This window comes from Lepisosteus platostomus, chromosome 1, assembly GCF_059453375.1.
Source record: "Lepisosteus platostomus isolate fLepPlt1 chromosome 1, fLepPlt1.hap1, whole genome shotgun sequence".
Classification (NCBI taxonomy): Eukaryota; Metazoa; Chordata; class Actinopteri; order Semionotiformes; family Lepisosteidae; genus Lepisosteus; species Lepisosteus platostomus.
In genome coordinates, this window is record NC_142611.1 from 62,199,798 (window position 1) to 62,219,736 (window position 19,939).

The 19,939-nt window shown below is 46.8% G+C and overlaps 1 protein-coding gene across 2 annotated transcripts; it reads left to right on the top strand.

Annotated features, from left to right (window-relative positions):
• Window positions 1-814: 814 nt before the first annotated feature.
• dhh (desert hedgehog signaling molecule) lies at window positions 815-17,135 on the top strand. 2 transcript variants are annotated; one of them, XM_088633377.1, is made up of 4 exons: window positions 815-1,434; window positions 1,791-2,270; window positions 14,253-14,514; window positions 15,822-17,135. In XM_088633377.1, the coding sequence occupies exons 2-4, from the start codon at window positions 1,965-1,967 to the stop codon at window positions 16,667-16,669; spliced, it is 1,416 nt and encodes a 471-aa protein (XP_088489503.1). In that variant the 5' UTR covers window positions 815-1,434; window positions 1,791-1,964; the 3' UTR covers window positions 16,670-17,135. The 2 variants fall into 2 exon arrangements, with proteins under 2 accessions (XP_088489503.1, XP_088489504.1); XM_088633378.1 differs by having other exon boundaries at window positions 815-978.
• The last annotated feature ends 2,804 nt before the right edge of the window (window positions 17,136-19,939 follow it).

Consider the following 19,939-nt stretch of genomic DNA (forward strand, 5'->3'; position numbering starts at 1 on the left):
TGTACACCACTTAAGCCACTTTGAGGAAGTTGGTAAAACAATCCTTCGTGCCAGATTTAATCAATTGCTTTTTGAAGCAGGCAAATATTTGTCCTCTTTTCCCTAGTGGACGTGTGTGTTTATAAGTGTGCCTAGGGTGTAAATGTGATCAGATGTGCGTCAGTTGGGTAGGAAGGCGATCTGACTCTTGCTGAGGTCACTGTGCTTGGTAAGGAAGGCCAGTGTTCGGGCATTCATGATACTGCAGAATACAGTACCTTCCCCAGATTACTACTGTTCACTCTATGACTCTATCGCACACATGTAGTTTATATCCTAAAAAATACACAACAGTGTCTCTGCCGCAGCCCGAATGATCCCGGCTTTGTGCACAGCTTAAGAATATCAGATCAATATTCATTGATAAGTAAATTTAACTCACAATTCTAAGCAAAACAACATTTAAGATAAGCATTTCTAATATTGCAAAGGAACAAGTAATAGGTTTATTCCATGCTAAAAAAAAAGAAGAAAGAGAACACAACGTTTCGGCCGTGGAGCCTTCTTCAGGTTTTCTAATTTCTAATTTCATTAGAAATTCTTCAAATTTCTAATATTGTTTTTAAAATAATTAATAATGTATATTTAAATTAAAATAATATAAGATACATTCATAATTATTATATGTTTAATTATTAATTCAAGAAAAGGAACAGCCAGAATAAAAATACGGTTAATTGGGGATAATCTGGGCGATAAAACTGGCGCAGAATGCGTGGACGCGCTCGAAGCGAGAACGCGCGACGGAATGGAGCGGAGGGGGCGTGTAAACTGGCGCGGGAGCGCGCAGGAGGGAGGTTCAGCCGGCGGACAGTATTTGAGACCCAATGGCCGGGACAGCGCAGCTAGCAGCGCCGGGGGTCCGAGACCAGGACAGCAGAGAGTCCTCATCTGCGCGGCTGAGCGAGAGATGGGGAACTGACCACAGAGCAGAGAAGGGTGGGATGGGGCAGGGCAATAAAATTAACGCGACGAAAAATTTAATTTCAAGTATGCCTCAGATAAAAGCTCTTAAATAAAGCGACCGAAAAGACTGGGTTGTTGTACCGGGAAGGGAGTTAAAAAGGTAGCCGTTTGTAAGAGAAGAGGAGCGACTATTGGACGAGAGGCTGAAACACCTGTTTCTTCTGGCGGAGTCTGACCCATCCTGGGCGCTTAAGCGAAACCTGCCGATTTTACTAACAAAATAACAACCAAGTGACAGAACAAAGTTTTCCTGCCAGGGTGTGACTTATATTTATTTGAAGGGCAGCTTGACCATAATGCGTTATTTATTTATACGGGTTTAGCGCTTTTCAGACTCAGAGCTGGCGGAAAGGGCAGAGCGGCTACTCAGAAATAAAATGTCTTTCAAGTTTCGGGAATGTCTTCATCGCAGAATAAATCATCAACCAGGTGACAGAGAAGGGTGGTGAGATTGCTATTTATTAAGACGTTTGTGCAGAGGTCTGATTAAAATACGTAAAGGAATCAACCAATTCAAATAAACTTAATTTTATTTAATGAATTAAAAAATAAATCTTACATATTCTGAAATAAATGAATGATACAAAACTGAATGCAGTTTAGTAAACGTTAAGGGAAGAAACTGGAATTTGAAAGAACTTATTGCTAGACTGAAACAGGTAGCTTCATAGCAAGGCTTGGATTTGTTTTATACTGATAGGGAGTTTAAAACCTTGGTTAAGATCAGAGGTGGGATGTCAGATACATTATTTTAGGCATTAACCAGAGAATTCCGGTGATATTAGACGGCAAGGTGCAGAGCTGATGTGGACGAGGCGCTGCCTGTAACTCGGAGTGGCCGTTGACGGATCCTCCGATTCAAATGGCAGCGGGAGCTCGAGAGGGAGCTCGTGCGGTGGGCTAAAACGCTCCGCGACTGGGACCCCGCGCCGCCAGCCCCGTCACCGGAGCTCGCGCCAATGCCGCTGACGGTTGGTCCCGGACTGGTCCGGCTCGGCCTGCTCTCGCTCTGCAGCTGGCTGCTGGCCCAGGGCTGCGGGCCGGGCCCCGGTCACGGCCGGCGCCCGAAGATGCGCAAGCTGACCCCCATCCCCTACAAGCATTCGGTCCCCAACTTCTCCGAGAACAACCTGGGCGCCAGCGGGCGAGCCGAGGGCAAGATAACGCGCAGCTCGGAGCGCTTCAAGGACCTGGTCGCCAACTACAACCCCGACATCATCTTCAAGGACGAGGAGAACACGTCCGCCGACCGGCTCATGACCAAGGTGAGAGTCCGAGGCACCCGCTCCAGGAGGCTCAGGGCCATACCGGAGGCGCTCAGGGACCGCACCTTGAGTAATGTTCTGATGAATGCGCGTTACACGCTCTGATTAGGGCTGCGGTAAGTCAATATTATCGACAGGTGGGTTTTTTGTTAGCAAAGGCCGGTTTTAAAATATTATTGCGCTATGAAAAAAAAACGTTGTGTGTTTATTTTCACCCTGACTTGAAAAACATTGTCTGTTGCCTGCCTCTTGCATGTGATGTGAGGTTTGTGTGATGGTTATCAAGCTCTTACATACAGTAGAGGTGTAGAATATTGATTGCCAAACTGGTGTCTGAAGGCTCAGGGTGTCTTCAGAAAGTATAGGGAAGTGAAGTCCCCAAGAAAACGTGAGCACGTTTGTGTCAGCACATTTCAGTCTCCTCTCAAAGCAGATTTATGCAGGTGAGATCAAGCAGAGAAATCTGCACTGAACGGAGAAGAATGTGTTTAACAAGTTCTTTGAGTTGACAAAGGCTTGGAAGGATTATGGATTTGTTATACCACCCTCACACACACACACTGCCCATAAAGGAGACAAACACAGCACACCTCAAAGGTTTTGCTGTAGTCCCCTGTCCTTTTTCGAAAGCGAAGGGGGACAGGAGGAGGCTTTCTCAGGGGCTGGTCACGTCGAGAGAGTGAAGAAGAGCACACTCCAATTTCACTGGCAGTCTTCACCACTAGACCCCCACCCTGACGCTCAGCTGACACGCTAGGAGACAGGGAGTGAGTGCGTAGAGACCAGATACCTTTAGTTTCAGTCATTCCTGTGTTTGATGAGTTGGCAAGCACAGTAATCCTCCACTAAGCTCAGAAAAAGCACCTCTCCTAACTCTCCTTATCCAGTCTTCAGTTCCCATTGGAATAAACACAGGGCAACCAATAAGACTCCAGTTCTACAGCAGTTCCATCCATCCCAGATTTTACAGTTTGTATGAGCTGGATGTCTTGTGCTTGAAGCCTTCTTTTGAGAATGTTTTCATGAATAAATCAGTAAAGTGATTTAAATATTTGCCTTTTTCCTTCATCAGTTCAAAGGACTGTAAAAAAGCCTGCCATTCCCAGTATAGCCTGTAGCTGTAGAGCTGTACAGTTAGAATCTGAGGTGTTCCCTGGGCTGCCATATTATAAGTTTGTGCATAGTGTGGGTGGTCACTTTATTACCTGTAAAAGCCCAGAGAAGGTGTCCTGTACATGTGCTACCAGCCCACACCATCGAGATCATTGGCTGAGCAGAAGCCAGTGGAATGGAGTCATGATTTCACACTACTGGCTGGCCCTGGAGTGTGGTTCACTCTCTGCCAGGAGAGCTCTGTTTTCGGTCTTAGTAAGCCAGGCTGGGGGCTTCAACAGAATTCCTGTGAATTGTGGAAAAGTTTCATTTTTGAAACCTTGTGTCGTTAAATCCAATGCCTTGACGATCAGGTTTCTTGCACTTTTTGGGAACAAATCTTTTTCCCGGCTGCACCTCTGGTCTTCGGTTCTTGCCTTGCTGCGGCGGATGTGATATTTTACCTCCTACGTGCTGGGTTATTAATCAGCCAGGGAAGGTAGACAAACACTTCCTTGTTCAAAACAAAATGCCCTGCGGACTGTGTGCCTTCATGTCTCATCACTATTTCCAGTACGCCACCAGATGCCTGGGTTCTGGTTAGCCAGCATGCGCACTCATTTTGTCGGAAGAAGGCGCTCCCTTTGTAGAACTCATGGGGGTTTGGTCTTGGGTCTCTTTGCAATTGATTTCCATTAGAAAACAGTCTATTGGGTGTGTTTTCATCCATCCATTTTCTAACTGCATTATCTAGTACAGGGTCGCAAGGGAGCTAGAGCCTATCCCAGCAAGCAGTGGGCGCAAGGTAGAGTACACCCTGGATGGGACACCAGTCCATCGCAGGGTACACACTCACACCAGGGCCAATTTTCCCACAAGCCAATTAAGCCAGTCTTTGGACTGTAGGAGGAAACCAGAGCACCAGGAGGAAACCCAGGCGAACACAAGAATAAGATACAAACTTCACGCAAAGAGCACCCCAGGAATTGAACCCAAGGCAAAAATGTTAACCACTGTGCTGTCCCACGGTGCTTTTCCATGAATCAGAGAATGTCTTTTATTGTGGCTTATTTCCTTGCTGTTTGCAAAAGGCGGGGCAGGGCGATCGTCCGCATCGGTTTTATTGTTTCCCATTCCCCTTTGCTGACGAGGAGGAGCCTGGATTGGTCTTTCTCTCCTGCTGGAGGTTTTCAGGGTGAAGTGTGATGGAAAGAAAAAGAGCTGCTGCACATGCCTTCTTCTTAATCTTTAACAGGAATCCCTACTGCCAAACAATCAAGGTATTCCTGTAGTTCCACTCGGCTGCGCTGTGTGCAGCTGTGTCTGGAAGGCTGCAGCAACAGCAGGACAGCTCTGCGCTCTCTGTGCCTCAGTCCAGTGTGAGAAGGGACCAGTTCAGCAGATCTTAAATATTATTTCTAACTTCAACAGATTCAACATATATGATTGCTACACGGCGGATTACCATTTTGGTAACCATCAGTAGTGTTGGGTTTGTGGGAGCATTATCAGGGGTACATTTTTTGTACATTTTTTTCAAATAATCCCCATCTATTAATTGGCTTCATTTCTCTATTTCTCCTTCCAACTGATAGCTGATGTGTGCTGAGAGTAATGGCGCGTCATCTAGGTGGGTGCTGCACATTGGTGGTGGTGCTATATACAAGTGGTATATAAGTGTAAGGAACAAACTGGGGGGACTTTACCTCTTGTTTGTGACCTTCCTTGTGTTGCCTGTTGAAAACAGGGCAGGAGGAGGTTGATGGAGGAGGTGAGGGAGAGTGTTTGTGTCGGCTGTTCTGGAAAGTCTTCCAGAGACTCCTGGTTTTCCACATGTCAGTTACTGTGCTACAGTTGAAGTTATTCCAATTAATGCATATTTTGTTTAGCTTATTACTCTTCTAGAACAAAAATGCTTTTTCATTAAAACAATGCAAAATGATTATTTTAACACACTCAGTTAATATACAGTGTAAATTATATGACAAAAATAAGATGTCCATCATCATTGATTGCTTTCCATCTTTTTCCAGGGTGTGACTAGAGTACTGTTGCAGGAATCATGTACTGAATGTCTTGTACAACAGTTATAATTCTCAGGACCCTTATAGTATCCATAGGTCCCCAGCTGGATTCATGTCAGGATTTTGTATTGCCAATTCAAACACTGTTAGTACCTCAGATTCAACTTTGGTATGTAAGTACCTTATTATCAGTATAATTTTATTTTGTTGTCTTGATGGGAAAACAGTAAAACTAACAATAAACCACAATTTTACACAGTAAAACACAGGCTGAACTGGACTCAGCAGGGTTTCTCTAGAATAGAGAGGGATGGGCTAGACTAAACGATACTGGGCTGTACTGGTAAGAGACAGTCCAAATTAGAATAAGTTAGACTGGAAAAGTGAAGTTATACACACCGTGTGTTTTCTGATATTGACTGAGTGACACAAACATGGGCCACACCAGTATATTTCACCATGTCCAGTGACTGTTATTAACCTGTGTGATTCTGAAGGCAGTTAGGTGTTTCACAATGCAGAAATACAATAACAGCGGTTATAAATGCATTTAGATTCCTATGGACTTATAGACCCAATTTGTAATAGCCAGTTGTGTTTTTTCCACATCTCAGATCTCACATGGGCATGACAAGGAAGTGCAGATAGACTCCTCTGCCCCGCCCACCTCTGAGTCACATGGCACAAGCAGCACCGCCCCCTACTGGAGGATTAGGGTGCTGATTAGAGGAGAGGTACACCCCTCATCAAGAATACTGCGTGTCTGCCAGAGTCCAGGAGCAGAGGACACTCTGTCTCCAAGAGCCAAAACAATCCTGGCTGACTAGTCTCACCTTCTGCTAAGCGGTGCTGAGCTAGTTGTGTGTCCCCCCTTGGGAGATCTCAGTCATATTGTGGGGTGGTGGCATGTGCCAGGCTCGAACCTGTGATTGTAGAACTCAACCTGCACTCTACAGGTTAAGCCACTTGGGAGACTCCAGCATCAATATTTGAAACTTACAAATAAGTTACTTCTCTAAAACCAAACCGTCCAGGTTAATTCTACAAGTTACACTCTAGATTCTGGCAATTCTGTTCCCAGCTTTTTAAGGGCCAAAGCTGAAACAGAATAAAGATGAAAAATCTGTCTGAGGTTCCTATAAAGGTCTGTGTTACAGCTTGCCGAGAAGATGACAACCTCAGCCCTGAGAGGTGACGGGTCTCCTTTTTACAATGAAAGTGGCTGTTGTAGTGATAGGGCAGGCACAGCTTTACTTTGCAAACATACTTGCTGTTTCAGTGTCAGCTTGAAGACGTTCTTGAGACCTTTAAACTCCCTAAAGATTTAGACAAATCAAAGCACGAGTCTCCATTTACTGCTCTCTTAGTCCATGTCTGACAGCAGTTCTCACTCCCGGGGCCTATTGGCAAGTGTTAAATCCAGATGCTTTTCTGTCACTAATGGGAAAGGACACTGACAGTTGTCAATAAGAACATAATAACACTTACAAATGAGTGTTATAAACAAGAGTAGGCCATACGGCCAGTCCAGCCTGTTTGGTAATTATTAGGTACCTGATCCCAGGATCTCACCCAGTCATTTCTCAAAGGAAGCCAGAGTATCAGCTTTAGTCATTGGAACAAGCCGCAAAGCCACGATTTCGCACAACCCTTGGAGTAAAGACGTGCCTCCTGCGCTCACTTTTAAATCCACTTCTACATAGTTTCCACTCGTGTCCTCTAGTTCATGATTGTCTGTGACTTCAAGACTAAAAAGGTTAAATTCCTCCAGCCTGTCAGTGTGGGACTCTCCCTTCAGACTAAAGACACTATACTGTAAACAGGCGCCGTCCTTCGGATGAGACGTAAAACCGAGGTCCTGACTCTCTGTGGTCATTAAAAATCCCAGTGCGCTTCTCGAAAAGAGTAGGGGTGTAACCCCGGTGTCCTGGCCAAATTTCCAATTGGCCCTTACTAATCATGGCCTCCTAATAATCCCCCTCTATGAATTGGCTACATTACTCTGTTCTCCTCCCCACTGATAGCTGATGTGTGGTGAGCGTTCTGGCGCACTATGGCTGCCGTCGCATCATCCAGGTGGATGCTGCACATTGGTGGTGGTGGAGGGGAGTCCCCATTACCTGTAAAGCGCTTTGAGTGGAGTGTCCAGAAAAGCGCTATATAAGTGTAAGCAATTATTAATTATTATTATTATTAAAGAGACTCAGTTCCCTCAGCCTGCCAGTGCAGGACACTCTCTTCAGGCTAGAGACTCAGTTCCTTCAGCCTGTCAGTGCTGATATGTCCAATATGTTTCTGAAGGCGTAGACATATACCTGACTTTGCAGAAAGGGTATTTTCTGTTCTTGATGGGTAGTGAAGGGGGTGTCTCTCTCTACTATAAATATTCATATAACAAATGAACATATAACAGTCCAGTGACAACCAGGGTTATATCCCTGCTTCTATGCTGTGTAGCCAGGGGATAGTTTGATAATAATTCATTCCTAGTTTGAGGTGGACAAACTGTAAGGAAAGGACCTCTGTCTCCACCAACTGGACAACCATGGGCAAATCTTTCAACTTCTCTGTGGGCTGCCCTGGGCCTGAAACGCTGTGCCTGAACTCTCTGTGGGCTTTGTTTGAGTTTGACTGTTTCTTGACACCACAATGTGCTACTCTCCTGCTCTTTGAGTGCCAGGAGAGGTGCTGCTCTCAGCATTGCCCCTGGCTGGGACTCTGTGCCCTCTCAGTGCCCAGTGAAAGGGGCTCTTTGTGCCACTGGATGCTCTGCGGGGTCTGACTGCCCAAATTCCCACCCGCTGAAGTAATTCTGCGATCGGAAAAGCCCCTATTGTTGTCCCGACAATGAAACGCCTCTCCACGAGAGTGCGAGAAATGCCCCCCTGTTTGTTTTCTCTCCTTCATGCTCGCTTTCTCATCTGTCGCATTCCCTTCTTCCCGGCCTGACATTCCTTCCATCTGCCTCTCACTGCCTGCCCTGCTGCAGATCCAGCCCGCCCTCCCTCTCTCCCCGCTTCACAGGCTCGCTCTTTCAGGCTTGCAATCTCCTCTCTCTTATTTACTCTGCTGTCAGCTCTCGGCTGCAGGAAAAGGGCTTTTTTCGGTGGGATATGGTTAACAATACACAGAACAGGGAGAGAGCCGCCACACCTTAGTTTGTGTTTCCACTGACAACCCTGCTAACAGCAGGCTGGGCCAGTGTGAGGATCATTAACCAGGCCATGACTGCTCTGTTCTCAGTCAAGGCCAAGGGCTCAGCAGGCTTCTGAGCAGAATAAGCACACACACTAAAGAAAAGTAACAAGTATTCAAAGGATTGGTTTGATGTTGGACCATCTGATTCACTCATGTATCAGAACTAAACTTTTAATAGCAGGCAATGGCAAACTGTTTCTTTCCTCGTTACAACTTATGCCTAACTAAGACCAAAAGGCATGATTTTTTAAAAGAAATTGTCCTCTGTTGAACATATGCACACTGCTGTTCAGTGATAAACTAGCATTGAATGAATGGGCTATCAGCCCATTTGTGCTTTTAGGGAGCACTGCTTTATTTGTCAGATGTCAGATCACTTTATTGGCCATATACAATTTGTTGTATTAATAATTTGTCTTTTCACATACCCCAACTTGCTCTCCATGAGACACACAGACATGGAGAGAAGCTTGGGGTCAGAGCGCAGGGTCAGCCATTTATACGGCACCCCTGGAGCAGTTGGGGTTAAGGGACTTGCTTAGGGGCCCAACGGAGTAGGATTCCTCTGCTAGCTGCGGGATATGAACTGGCAACCTTCCAGCCACAGGCGTAGATCCTTAGCCACAGAGCCTTAAAAAATAGCCATCAAGGGCTGGCAATACTATGGTGCGTTAAGGCTGAGGCCTTTCAGAGCAGTTGGACAGTTGGGTTTTCTAAGTTGTGTCGTTATTGCAATATCAGTCCTGCTTACTTCATATTAACATCTGTTTCCTACTGATTTAAGACCTCAAACTTCAAGCCCCTTTCTGTTTGGATGTATGTTGAGAGATGTGCACAGAGATTTTTAGAAGATGTAATGATATTAATACTTTCATATGCATATTCATCTTTAAGGATCCCAAAGTACTTTACTGACTTTACAGCACTCATTCAATGCCAGCTGCCCCACTGCACAGTAAATCAGGGGTAGGTGTGAGAACTGCTTCACCAGCTCAAAGGTCAGCACCTGCTACAGTGTTCCCTGTTCCTATATCTCCAGGTGTCAGTGTGAACAGGAATGTGGAGGAGGTCATCAGTAGACTGTAGATCTCCAGGTGTCACTGTGAACAGGAGTGTGGAGGAGGTGATCAGGATCTCCAGGTGTCAGTGTGAACAGGAGTGTGGAGGAGGTCATCAGTAGACTGTAGATCTCCAGGTGTCACTGTGAACAGGAGTGTGGAGGAGGTCATCAGGATCTCCAGGTGTCAGTGTGAACAGGAGTGTGGAGGAGGTGATCAGTAGACTGTAGATCTCCAGGTGTCAGTGTGAACAGGAGTGTGGAGGAGGTGATCAATAGACTGTAGATCTCCAGGTGTCAGTGTGAACAGGAGTGTGGAGGAGGTGATCAGTAGACTGTAGATCTCCAAGTGTCCGTGTGATCAGGGGACTGTAGATCTGATAGTGGAGTATGAAAAGAGACATGGCAAGGGGAGTGGAGACCAAGGAAAAGGAAAACTGAGGTGACTTCAAAAAGCTGGACTGTAATTGATAGTACATGATTCTATGATACCCCACTCTAAAAAAGGGTCTCACGTACCTTGCTGAGCAGACAGATTAAGGGCTGTTTGAAAAACTGTGTGTGTGAAATAGTGCCACACTCACTCCACTGCACAGCTTGAAGAGGTGTCATGGGTTTGTCTGCCAACAGGCACACTAGCACGCCGAGCTTCCCCCGGCTACCAGCGCACAAGAGAGGAAAGAACCGCTGATTAAGAAGCCTAGAGAGGGTGCGAACACGTTAAAAAAACAGCTCCGACCGACCTTGAAAATTCCCTGCAAAATTCCAACGCGAAACAGCACTGGAAATGTATCAGCCAGTCACAATGACTTTGTTCTTTGACTCATTGTTTCGGGGGAGGGGTGGTACAATTTAACTGAAGATAAAGGATTCTTTCCTACTGAAAAAGAAAATGCCTGGCTGATGTCACCAAAGTGCATAGAAATACTTAGTAATTCTTCACTGACATTGCACAGTGGTTACTGTTGTCTTCAAATGTTTTATTTAGCTTATTTAATTGTGTTTTGGAGACCAAAAAAGCAGATTAAAATGTGAAGAAAAGATGAAACCCTCTTCTAGCTACATCAGAAATATTTTTTCTGCTGCAAGGACTGATTTTTATTTAGGTTTGCTCCACTTTTCCTGGCTGCACAGACACTCACAACCCCAGAAAAGACATAGTGTGAGAAAACACCTGTGGAAAATGGACTGTGAATGGCCTTGCTATTTTAAACCATGTGTAACTAATATGGGAGCCAATTGCCAATGTGCCTGTCTGTATTTTGTTCCAGTTGTGCTGTACAGGTCATTGTTTTGACTGGATCTACACCAGAGAAAAGACTCCCAGTAAAGTTACATCACAAAGTTGTTGCAAAGAATCGTGGGATATGTCTAGGTCCAGTGTGAAAACATGACATTTATAAGCAGAGTTTGTCAGCAAGGGTCTAACCTTCCACCACACCCAACTAAGAATAATGAGCTACACCCAACTACGCCAACTAACAAAAGAAAAGCTTGGCAGTCATTTCTGATCCTCTGTAACCTTTGGGCCGCTCACTTAGAATATCACACAGATTACTTTCTTCCATTTTAAGAACATCCTGTGATGCTTGTGCCTGCTGTGGGGAGAGTAGTGCATGCTTGTACCTCATCTAGACAGGATTATCATATTGCCTGTCCGTCTGGGGCAAAGATATTATTCTCTCAGTCCAGTGGTTTAGAGTCAGGTGTTTCCCCTCTCACTGCTCCACAGCAGGGTTGGTATAAAGTACTTGATGTGCAAGGAACAGAGAGATGTCGGTGCTGCTGTTGTACTGAGTTCTGCTGCTGCAGACAATGATCTTAAACATCAGAAACAGCGTGTTTTCCAGTCAATTTGCAGTCAGATAGCAGAAGAGCAGCAAGGTGAAACCAGTATCCTTTGTCACATTGAGTTGTGACATAGCAGTTGTCACATTGACCTGACAACCTGACCTCACTAGCTCATATCCATAAGATAAGCAGAAGCAAGAGGAGTTCTTGTTATTATAAAAATCAAGCATAAGATGCTAAAGCTTATGTTAGGCATCATTAAACACAAGCAGCGGATATAAGGAAGTACACACCAAAGCACTGTGGTCATCAAGGAAAGGGTTTTGGTTCTCAAGTCAAGTCCATATTAAGGAAGACTGCAGGAGTTCACTAGTACTTACTTTCTCCTGGGCACACACCCCTGGGCTGGTTCTGTGTGTTTAAGCATTTTGTTCTTTCCCAGTGTGTGTTTTAAAATCCGCTGTGTGCAGTGCTCAGTATTATGAATGAGGCAGGCCTGCGCAGTGCAGTTAGCGGGTACTGTACAAAGCAGTCAGGGAGTAACACACCTGTTTGGGAAAGAGGAGAAGTAAGATTTAATTCTTCCAGCAATTTAGAGTTTTTGCAGCAGTATTTAACATTTTAAACCAGTGTATCCAGCTTAGAGAATCTGTAGCTAAGTTTAGAGAGCTGGTGATTCGGTGACAGTTTTAAGTCGAAGTCAATGTCAATAAAATCTATTGTTTTTCATGACATTGGGGAAATTCCAACTACAGAAATATTTTGTATTTTACTGTGTACCATAATATTACCAAGGCATTGTATAATTGTATTTCAATTTAACACCCTTTCACTCTGATGGTGTGGTTACTGATATCTAACGTTGAGCACCCAGTTAAAATATGAAGTCACCAACTGGAGAACAGGATACCTTGATGGAAAGGGAGGGGAAGAGGTGGGTATCTTGGACATGTGGAAGTTAAATGGAAGGGGTGTTGTGGTCATTTAGGCACATAAGACATGCAAACCCTGTTTGCTCAATCTAATGCCTCACAGGCTTTCACAAAGTAGACCTTTAACACAGAGGCCTCTGCCTGCTGTCTGCACACAAGAAGACGGTGAGAGGCCAGGCTGGTAGGCATCTGTGCAATGTAAAGCACAAATCCATTCATCCACTTTCTAGCTGCTTCTAACAATTCAGAGTGGGAGGGAGCTGGAGCCTATCCCAGCAAGCAATGGGCACAAAGCAGGGTACACCCTGGATGGGATACCAATCCTTCACAGGACACACACAAACAGACACACACTCACATCAGGGCCAATTTTCCAGGAAGCCTTTGGTCTTGGCCTTTGTCTTTGGACTGTGAGAGGAAATCGGAGCATCTGGGGGAAACCTATGTGAACATGGGGAGAACATGCAAACTCCATGTAGATAGCACCCCAGGTCCGTAATTGAACCCAGGGCCCCAGTGCTAATCACTGCACCACTGTGCAGCCCTAATGCACAAATCATAATAAGCTTTATGTTTTTAGTCTGATAACTTTTATTTGAGAAAAGTGATACATGACCTTGTGGATTGCAGATCAGCAATAGCGGCAGCTTTAGTTAACAGTGCCCCCCGATCCCTGCTTTCCTGCAAGCGCGGGACATCTCTGTGGGTTGAATCTGCTATTCAGTTTATTGTCATAGGCATAAGTGCAATGAAATGCTTATTTGACAATAAACTGAACTGAACACCAGATGCAACCCGCACTGTTGCATGAGAGCAGGGATCAAGGGGTCACATTTGTATATCCCCCTTCTGATTTCCACTGTAAAGTCATGCTGCTGCCATTGCTGATCTGAAATCCACTAGGTCACATTCCGCTTTTCTCAAATAAAAGTTCCCAGACTAAGAAAATAGCCAGTTGTCTCACTGGCTGGTGTGCAGAGGCTTGGGGCTCCTCAGCGCCTCCCCATCTCTATTAATGAGTGATGGAGTTGGCGACAGGGGCCACTGCCTGAGGTCTGCACACAAGACGAGATTGAGAGGCCAGGCTGGTAGGCTGGTTAATTCTTTACAGGGACACAGCTCAAATGCTTACCTGGGAAATAGAGAAAAGTCAGTCTTTTGCCACATCCCTACCGGAAAAAACAGACACATAAGCCTATATTGTGTGTGTGTGTGTGTTCATTCATTGGCCAAATGATTGTGAACTCCTTAGTCAAATGAATGCACTCTCTCTATGGCAAGGAAGGTGTAGTTGCTCTCATGAAACAGACTGCAGTCTGAGAGCAAATCTGATCCAAATATATACAATCCTCAGAGTATAGAGATGGCAAACCAGTGGAGTACTTCAGACCTAGTAGGAAAACAAGGACATGGGGACACAATTAAAGCAAAAAGACAATTAATTTAGGATGGAGAACAGATGGAAGCCCAAACTCGGCATCCCTTCAAGATGCAATTTCATGAAAGTTTAAATTCATTTCATAACTGCACAATGATCAAGATAAGGACAATGGCTTCCTCTCATTTGCAACCTGTCTAGTCCTTAACACCTTCCCTGGCCAGAGTAGATCTCACTCCTGCTTGAAACCAGTGGAAAGAGTGGACCTGTCCAGTTCAGTCCCCACACACCACCACATCCTCACAACCACAGCTGAAGGCCGTCCTGCTGCAGGAATGGGATGGGATTGGGCTGTGGATACTTCAGATCCCTGAGGAATCTATCAGGCCACGCCCTGTTCCAGCTGTTCCTGCAGCTCACACGGGACAGATTGGTTCCAGCCAGAGAGTCTATATGAACAGTGATGTGACTGACCTGTTGGAACTGATTCCCTGCCCACCTCTCTCTCAGCGCTGCAAGGACTGTGTGAACGCCTTGGCCATCGCAGTGATGAACCAGTGGCCTGGGGTGAGGCTGCGTGTCACAGAGGGCTGGGACGAGGACGGCCACCACCCGCCCAACTCACTCCACTACGAGGGCCGAGCCGTAGACATCACCACCTCTGACCGGGACCCACGCAAGTATGGCACGCTGGCTCAGCTGGCGGTGGAGGCCGGCTTCGACTGGGTCTACTATGAGTCCAAGTCACACGTCCACTGCTCCGTCAAGTCAGGTAATGACCTGGGGTAACCATGGAGACAGGACTGGTTTTAGAGTGGAGGAAACAGACAGAGGTTTTTACTGACTGATATGTTATAAAGAACAGGGTTGTGATGGAGACTACAGTATTATTAAAGATCTCTTTACTGCTTTTACTACTCCATCAGGACCTACACGGTGCTATTGCTAATGATTAAAATCCAGAAAGTCCAGAATCCAGCCCTCTTTGCAGAGAGTCACCTACTGTCAATGTACAATGAGAAACACAACTGAGGACAGATAAACCTCAGAACTGGAAGTTAAGGGGTCCTGGTTGCGCTATTTTTCTTTGTTTAGTTCAGGAGTGTCCACTCCTGCAAGGACAGTGTGTCTGCAGGGTGTCCAGTCCTGGTCCTGGGGGGTCAGTGTGTCTGCAGGGTGTCCAGTCCTGGTCCTGGGGGGGTCAGTGTGTCTGCAGGGTGTCCAGTCCTGGTCCTGGGGGGTCAGTGTGTCTGCAGGGTGTCCAGTCCTGGTCCTGGGGGGGTCAGTGTGTCTGCAGGGTGTCCAGTCCTGGTCCTGGGGTGGTCAGTGTGTCTGCAGGGTGTCCAGTCCTGGTCCTGGGGGGTCAGTGTGTCTGCAGGGTGTCCAGTCCTGGTCCTGGGGGGTCAGTGTGTCTGCAGGGTGTCCAGTCCTGGTCCTGGGGGGGTCAGTGTGTCTGCAGGGTGTCCAGTCCTGGTCCTGGGGTGGTCAGTGTGTCTGCAGGGTGTCCAGTCCTGGTCCTGGGGGGTCAGTGTGTCTGCAGGGTGTCCAGTCTTGGTCCTGGGGGGTCAGTGTGTCTGCGGGGTGTCCAGTCCTGGTCCTGGGGGGGTCAGTGTGTCTGCGGGGTGTCCAGTCCTGGTCCTGGGGTGGTCAGTGTGTCTGCGGGGTGCCCAGTCCTGGTCCTGGGGGGTCAGTGTGTCTGCGGGATGTCCAGTCCTGGTCCTGGGGGGTCAGTGTGTCTGCGGGGTGTCCAGTCCTGGTCCTGGGGGGTCAGTGTGTCTGTGGGGTGTCCAGTCCTGGTCCTGGGGGAGTATGTGTGTCTGCAGGGTGTCCAGTCCTGGTCCTGGTCCTGGGGTGGTCAGTGTGTCTTCAGGGTGTCCAGTCCTGGTCCTGGGGGGGTCAGTGTGTCTGCGGGGTGTCCAGTCCTGGTCCTGGGGGAGTATGTGTGTCTGCAGGGTGTCCAGTCTTGGTACTCTGGTCCTGCAGGTATGTGGGAGAAGTTTGAGAAGATTGTGTTTCTTCCTGAAACTAAAGTAAGAATTGCTTTCTCTCTCCTTTCTTTCTCCCACTTCTCCCCCTCAGACCACTCTGTAACTGTGGAAAAGGGGGGCTGCTTTCCTGGCTCAGCGCAGGTCAGCCTGGCTGGGGGTGGACAGGTGTCTCTGTCAACTGTATCCTCAGGGATGCATGTCCTGGCTGTTGACAAGGCAGGCCTACTGGTTCCTAGCCGGGTCCTGTTGTTTCTGGACCGGGATGCAGGTAGGAAAGCCTGCTTCATCGTCTTGGAGACCAAGGAAGAAACCCGACTCCGACTCACCCCTTCCCACCTGCTCTTCCTGTCCTCCAAGCGGACTCTGGACCTGAGTCTGTACCAGGCCTCATTCGCCAGTGAGGCCACGCCAGGAAAGTTCGTGCTGGTGAAGAGTGAGGGTGGAGAGCTACACCCTTCCCAGATTCTCTCTGTCTCCCTGGAGGAAGATGTTGGGGTGTATGCTCCACTGACAGAACATGGCACCCTATTTGTTGATGGGGTGCTGGTGTCCTGTTATGCAGAGCTGAATGACCACAGGCTGGCGCACTGGGTGTTTGCACCCCTACGAGTCCTTCTGGCCTTTGCCCAGGAACTGGGGCTCGTGACATACCAGAGCAGCCTGAGGGCACACTGGAGCAGGGCCAGCCCCAGGGAATACGCAGCTCGGGGCCCTCTGCTCTCCCTCAGCCAGGGACTGGGTTTCGGGATTTACCAGCTCACAGATGACATAAAGGCACACAGGAGCTGGAATCAAACCTGCTCAAACCAGACTCTTCAGAATAGCAGGGCACAGCCGAGTCTGCTGCCTGCAGACCAAGATCCGGGGGTCCACTGGTATGCCAGGCTGCTCCACGTCCTGGGGCGCATGCTGCTGGACCCCAAGAAGTTTCACTCCTAAACACCTCCATATGACAAGCTGGACAGCAACACTGGAACTGCTTGCGTTAAACTGTCTGAGCAGAGTCTGGCAATTTGCCCTTGTCCACAGACTCACCTGCGCAAGACTGTCCAGTTCAGCTGAGGTCCTGATGCCAGGGTTTGCAAAACGATTTCCATTTCTCACAGTAAAGTGCGTGGCTGGAAAAGCCAGAGGCTGTTTTACGTTAAGAAGGAGTACATATACTGCCAGCCAGGTATTACCTTTGTTGTCATAAAGAAGATATTGGAATTTGGGCTAGTACCAACCAAAAGCTTTATTTTTATACTTTCTGAATGATAATATATACAGTATGTCATATTATTGTAATTCTTCAACTTTAATGATGGTCTCACATTATTTGTAATACCAAGTGTTTAAAAAAGTGTCAATTAAAATAATTATAATTATTTAATTTTTTAAGAAATAAACTAATGTTTCTATTGTCTTTTATTTTCATTTTAACATTTTGGTTGTTGTTACCAAATAACACTGAGAGAGTGTGAGTCGTGAGGAAATGTAGACCAGGGACAGTAGATTCACTTCTTGCAGAGCCCTGTGTCTTTTGAGTTTTGGTCCAACCTGAGTAGTCAATTAAACAATTTACCTAATCATTTTCTTAAATAGGGTTGGCACAGTGTTGCAGTGGTTAGCATTGCTGCCTTGCAGCACTGGGGCCCTGGGTTCAGTCCCAAACCTGAGGTGCTGTCTCTGTGGATTTTGTATTTTCTCTGCGTGTTCACATGGTTTTTCTCTGGCAGTCCAAAGACACACTGGCAGGTTAATTGGCTTCTGGGAAAATTGGCCCCTGTTGTGCGCGTGTTTGTGTCTGTGTTTGCCGTGCAATGGACTGGTGAGCCGTACAGAGTATATCCTACCTTGCACTCTTTGCTTGCTGGGATAGGTTCCCGCTCCCTCACAACCCTTTATTGGATAAAGTGGTTAGAAATTGGATGGATGGGTTTTCTAAGACATATGAAGGATTTTCTTAATAAAACTGCACCACTCTGCCCTCCATTAGTTCCCCCCTACTCCAGCATACATGCAGTACCGCAGTCTTATAATGCCTTCACACCTCCTTTCTAATGCCCAACACCTTGGCACACCATGGGGAATTTTAATCCCACTCCAAGACAAAGAAAATTTGATGGCAGTCTGTGATCAAACAACCAGGTTGAAAGGACACATCTTGAACAATTAGCAGAGGATGTCTTAGGTTTAGGATTAATCAGTCAGGGCAGGGATCTCTGAACTCTAAACGATGAGGAGACCTAAATCTTCCCAGGCTCCTGCTGGTCTGCAGTCACATCACTGCAGAAGGTACCACTCCTCCAATCATCTGTCACTCTCCTGTCGGGCACTGTGGAGCTCTCTGCACCTCAGAAGAAGAAGGGGGGATCAGAGGAGCATGTCTGTCTCTTCCCTATTCTCCATGTGCAGGGACAAGGTGTAAGGACACAATTGGAAAGCCCAAATGTTGATGGGTGCAAAAATGAAGAAGCTGAGAAAAGTGTTTTGATTCCAGGTACTGCTGAGAGACCAGGCTCCAAGGAATATCCCAGCACAAGCTGGGATACAAAGTGGGAGCAGCTCTGTTGGATTTTCCTGTTGCTTCTTCCCTTGGATGTCTGATGTTTACAGAGTTGTCAGTAAAACATGTCAAATACCTAAAGTATCTGTTACATTCCGAGATCACTGGAGGGGAAAACTATTGGGAGTCTGAACAGGGAGGGTGACACAGACTCCTGTAGCCCTGCCCACCATGCAAGGATAGCTCTTGTTTTTATTTGCTCCAGGAATAGAACAGTAGAGCAGTGAAGCCTTCAAATTCCTCTTAAAGACAACCTTCTGGGGCCGTAATTCACAATTCACAATCGCCCCACTGCAGGTGGAGCGACGCTTCTTTCTTGATTGTGAAGGATTTGTGCTCCTGTCCTTTTTCCAAAAGTTGTGCTCAGCTGGGCAGGAAGCACATAGCACCTGTGGTCGAATATGGGCTGTGCCCCTACTGGTGCCGCGCACAGAAAGAGTTAAACTCTGAGTTTACAGCAAAGGCAAGAGAAAACTGCCGGTCTGGTGGTTAATGAGAAACCAAGAAACTGGTTTGAGAGTTTTTCGCACTCTTCTCCTTCCAGCTTGTGGTTCTCTCTCGGTCTGGACACCTCCCCCCTCCGATACCACCCACCCACCAAGGCATCGTAACCCTGTCCCGGGCTCATTTCCACAAAACAGAACGCAGTGCAGGTGCTGGCACCCCATGAAAACTGGTGCTGCTCTCTGCACGGTTCCGTCCGGAAAAGAAGAACCTGCAGATGGACAAGGGACGGGTCAGTCTGTGTGCAGCTCTGCAATGTTCTCCGAAATTCAGTTTTCAAGTTATCGATTATGTACAAGACAAAATGATTGAACTGTTCAAATCTCGCTGAATCTCTTAAATAAATAAGGATAAATAAGCTATGAGTTGAGCTTGATGAGGCTCTTAACATCCCTCCACACAGCTTCCCTTCTCTGTCTCCTTCTGTCTATCTCACTCTTTAAAATTCAGATTAAATTAACATTATTGGCTTGACCACACTGGGCTGCAGCTCTATTGAGATTCCTCTCCCAGTAGGATCGGGAGCTGTTCTGATTCTGTCAGGAGTGGGCATGTTTGTCAGATCCCAGAGTATTTCTCACAGTGCAGCAGAAAGTTGTTCTCTGTCTCTGCTTCTCCTCACTGGCAGTGGGAGCACAGCCTGTCCTCTCTGGGCAGCCAGGCCTGTCTGTGTCCAGTTTCTATGGCTTCACCACACACCTGTCTCTCTCTTACCTAGTTGCCATGCAACTCCATTTTTCACTCTCCTCCTTAGACCAAAGCTTTGCCGCAGTGTGTGGGTATTGGGCAGGGACCCCAAAAGGTGTCCCAAAATGAGAAGTATCACCACCTGCTAAGGGAAGTACCCTGGGTTAAACTTCAATCCCCTGGCTAATCATTGAAACGGCTGTGCTACCCTCTTAGATGAGAAGGAGATTGGGTTTAATTTGTCCTCACATGGTATTTGGGAGGCTGCTTAATCAGATCCTTGAACAAAACTTTTAATCTTTTTTAGGGGTAGTGGTGTACCTGGTTCTGTCAGAGAGTGTGGATGAGTGAAACACATTATTGCCAAATGTCATACAAGTTTTGAAACATGCTTCAGTGTTGACTCACTTCAGTGTGATGTCTGCCCTTCAAGTTGGGGCTCCCCAGCCCAGATCCTAGTGACCCCAATT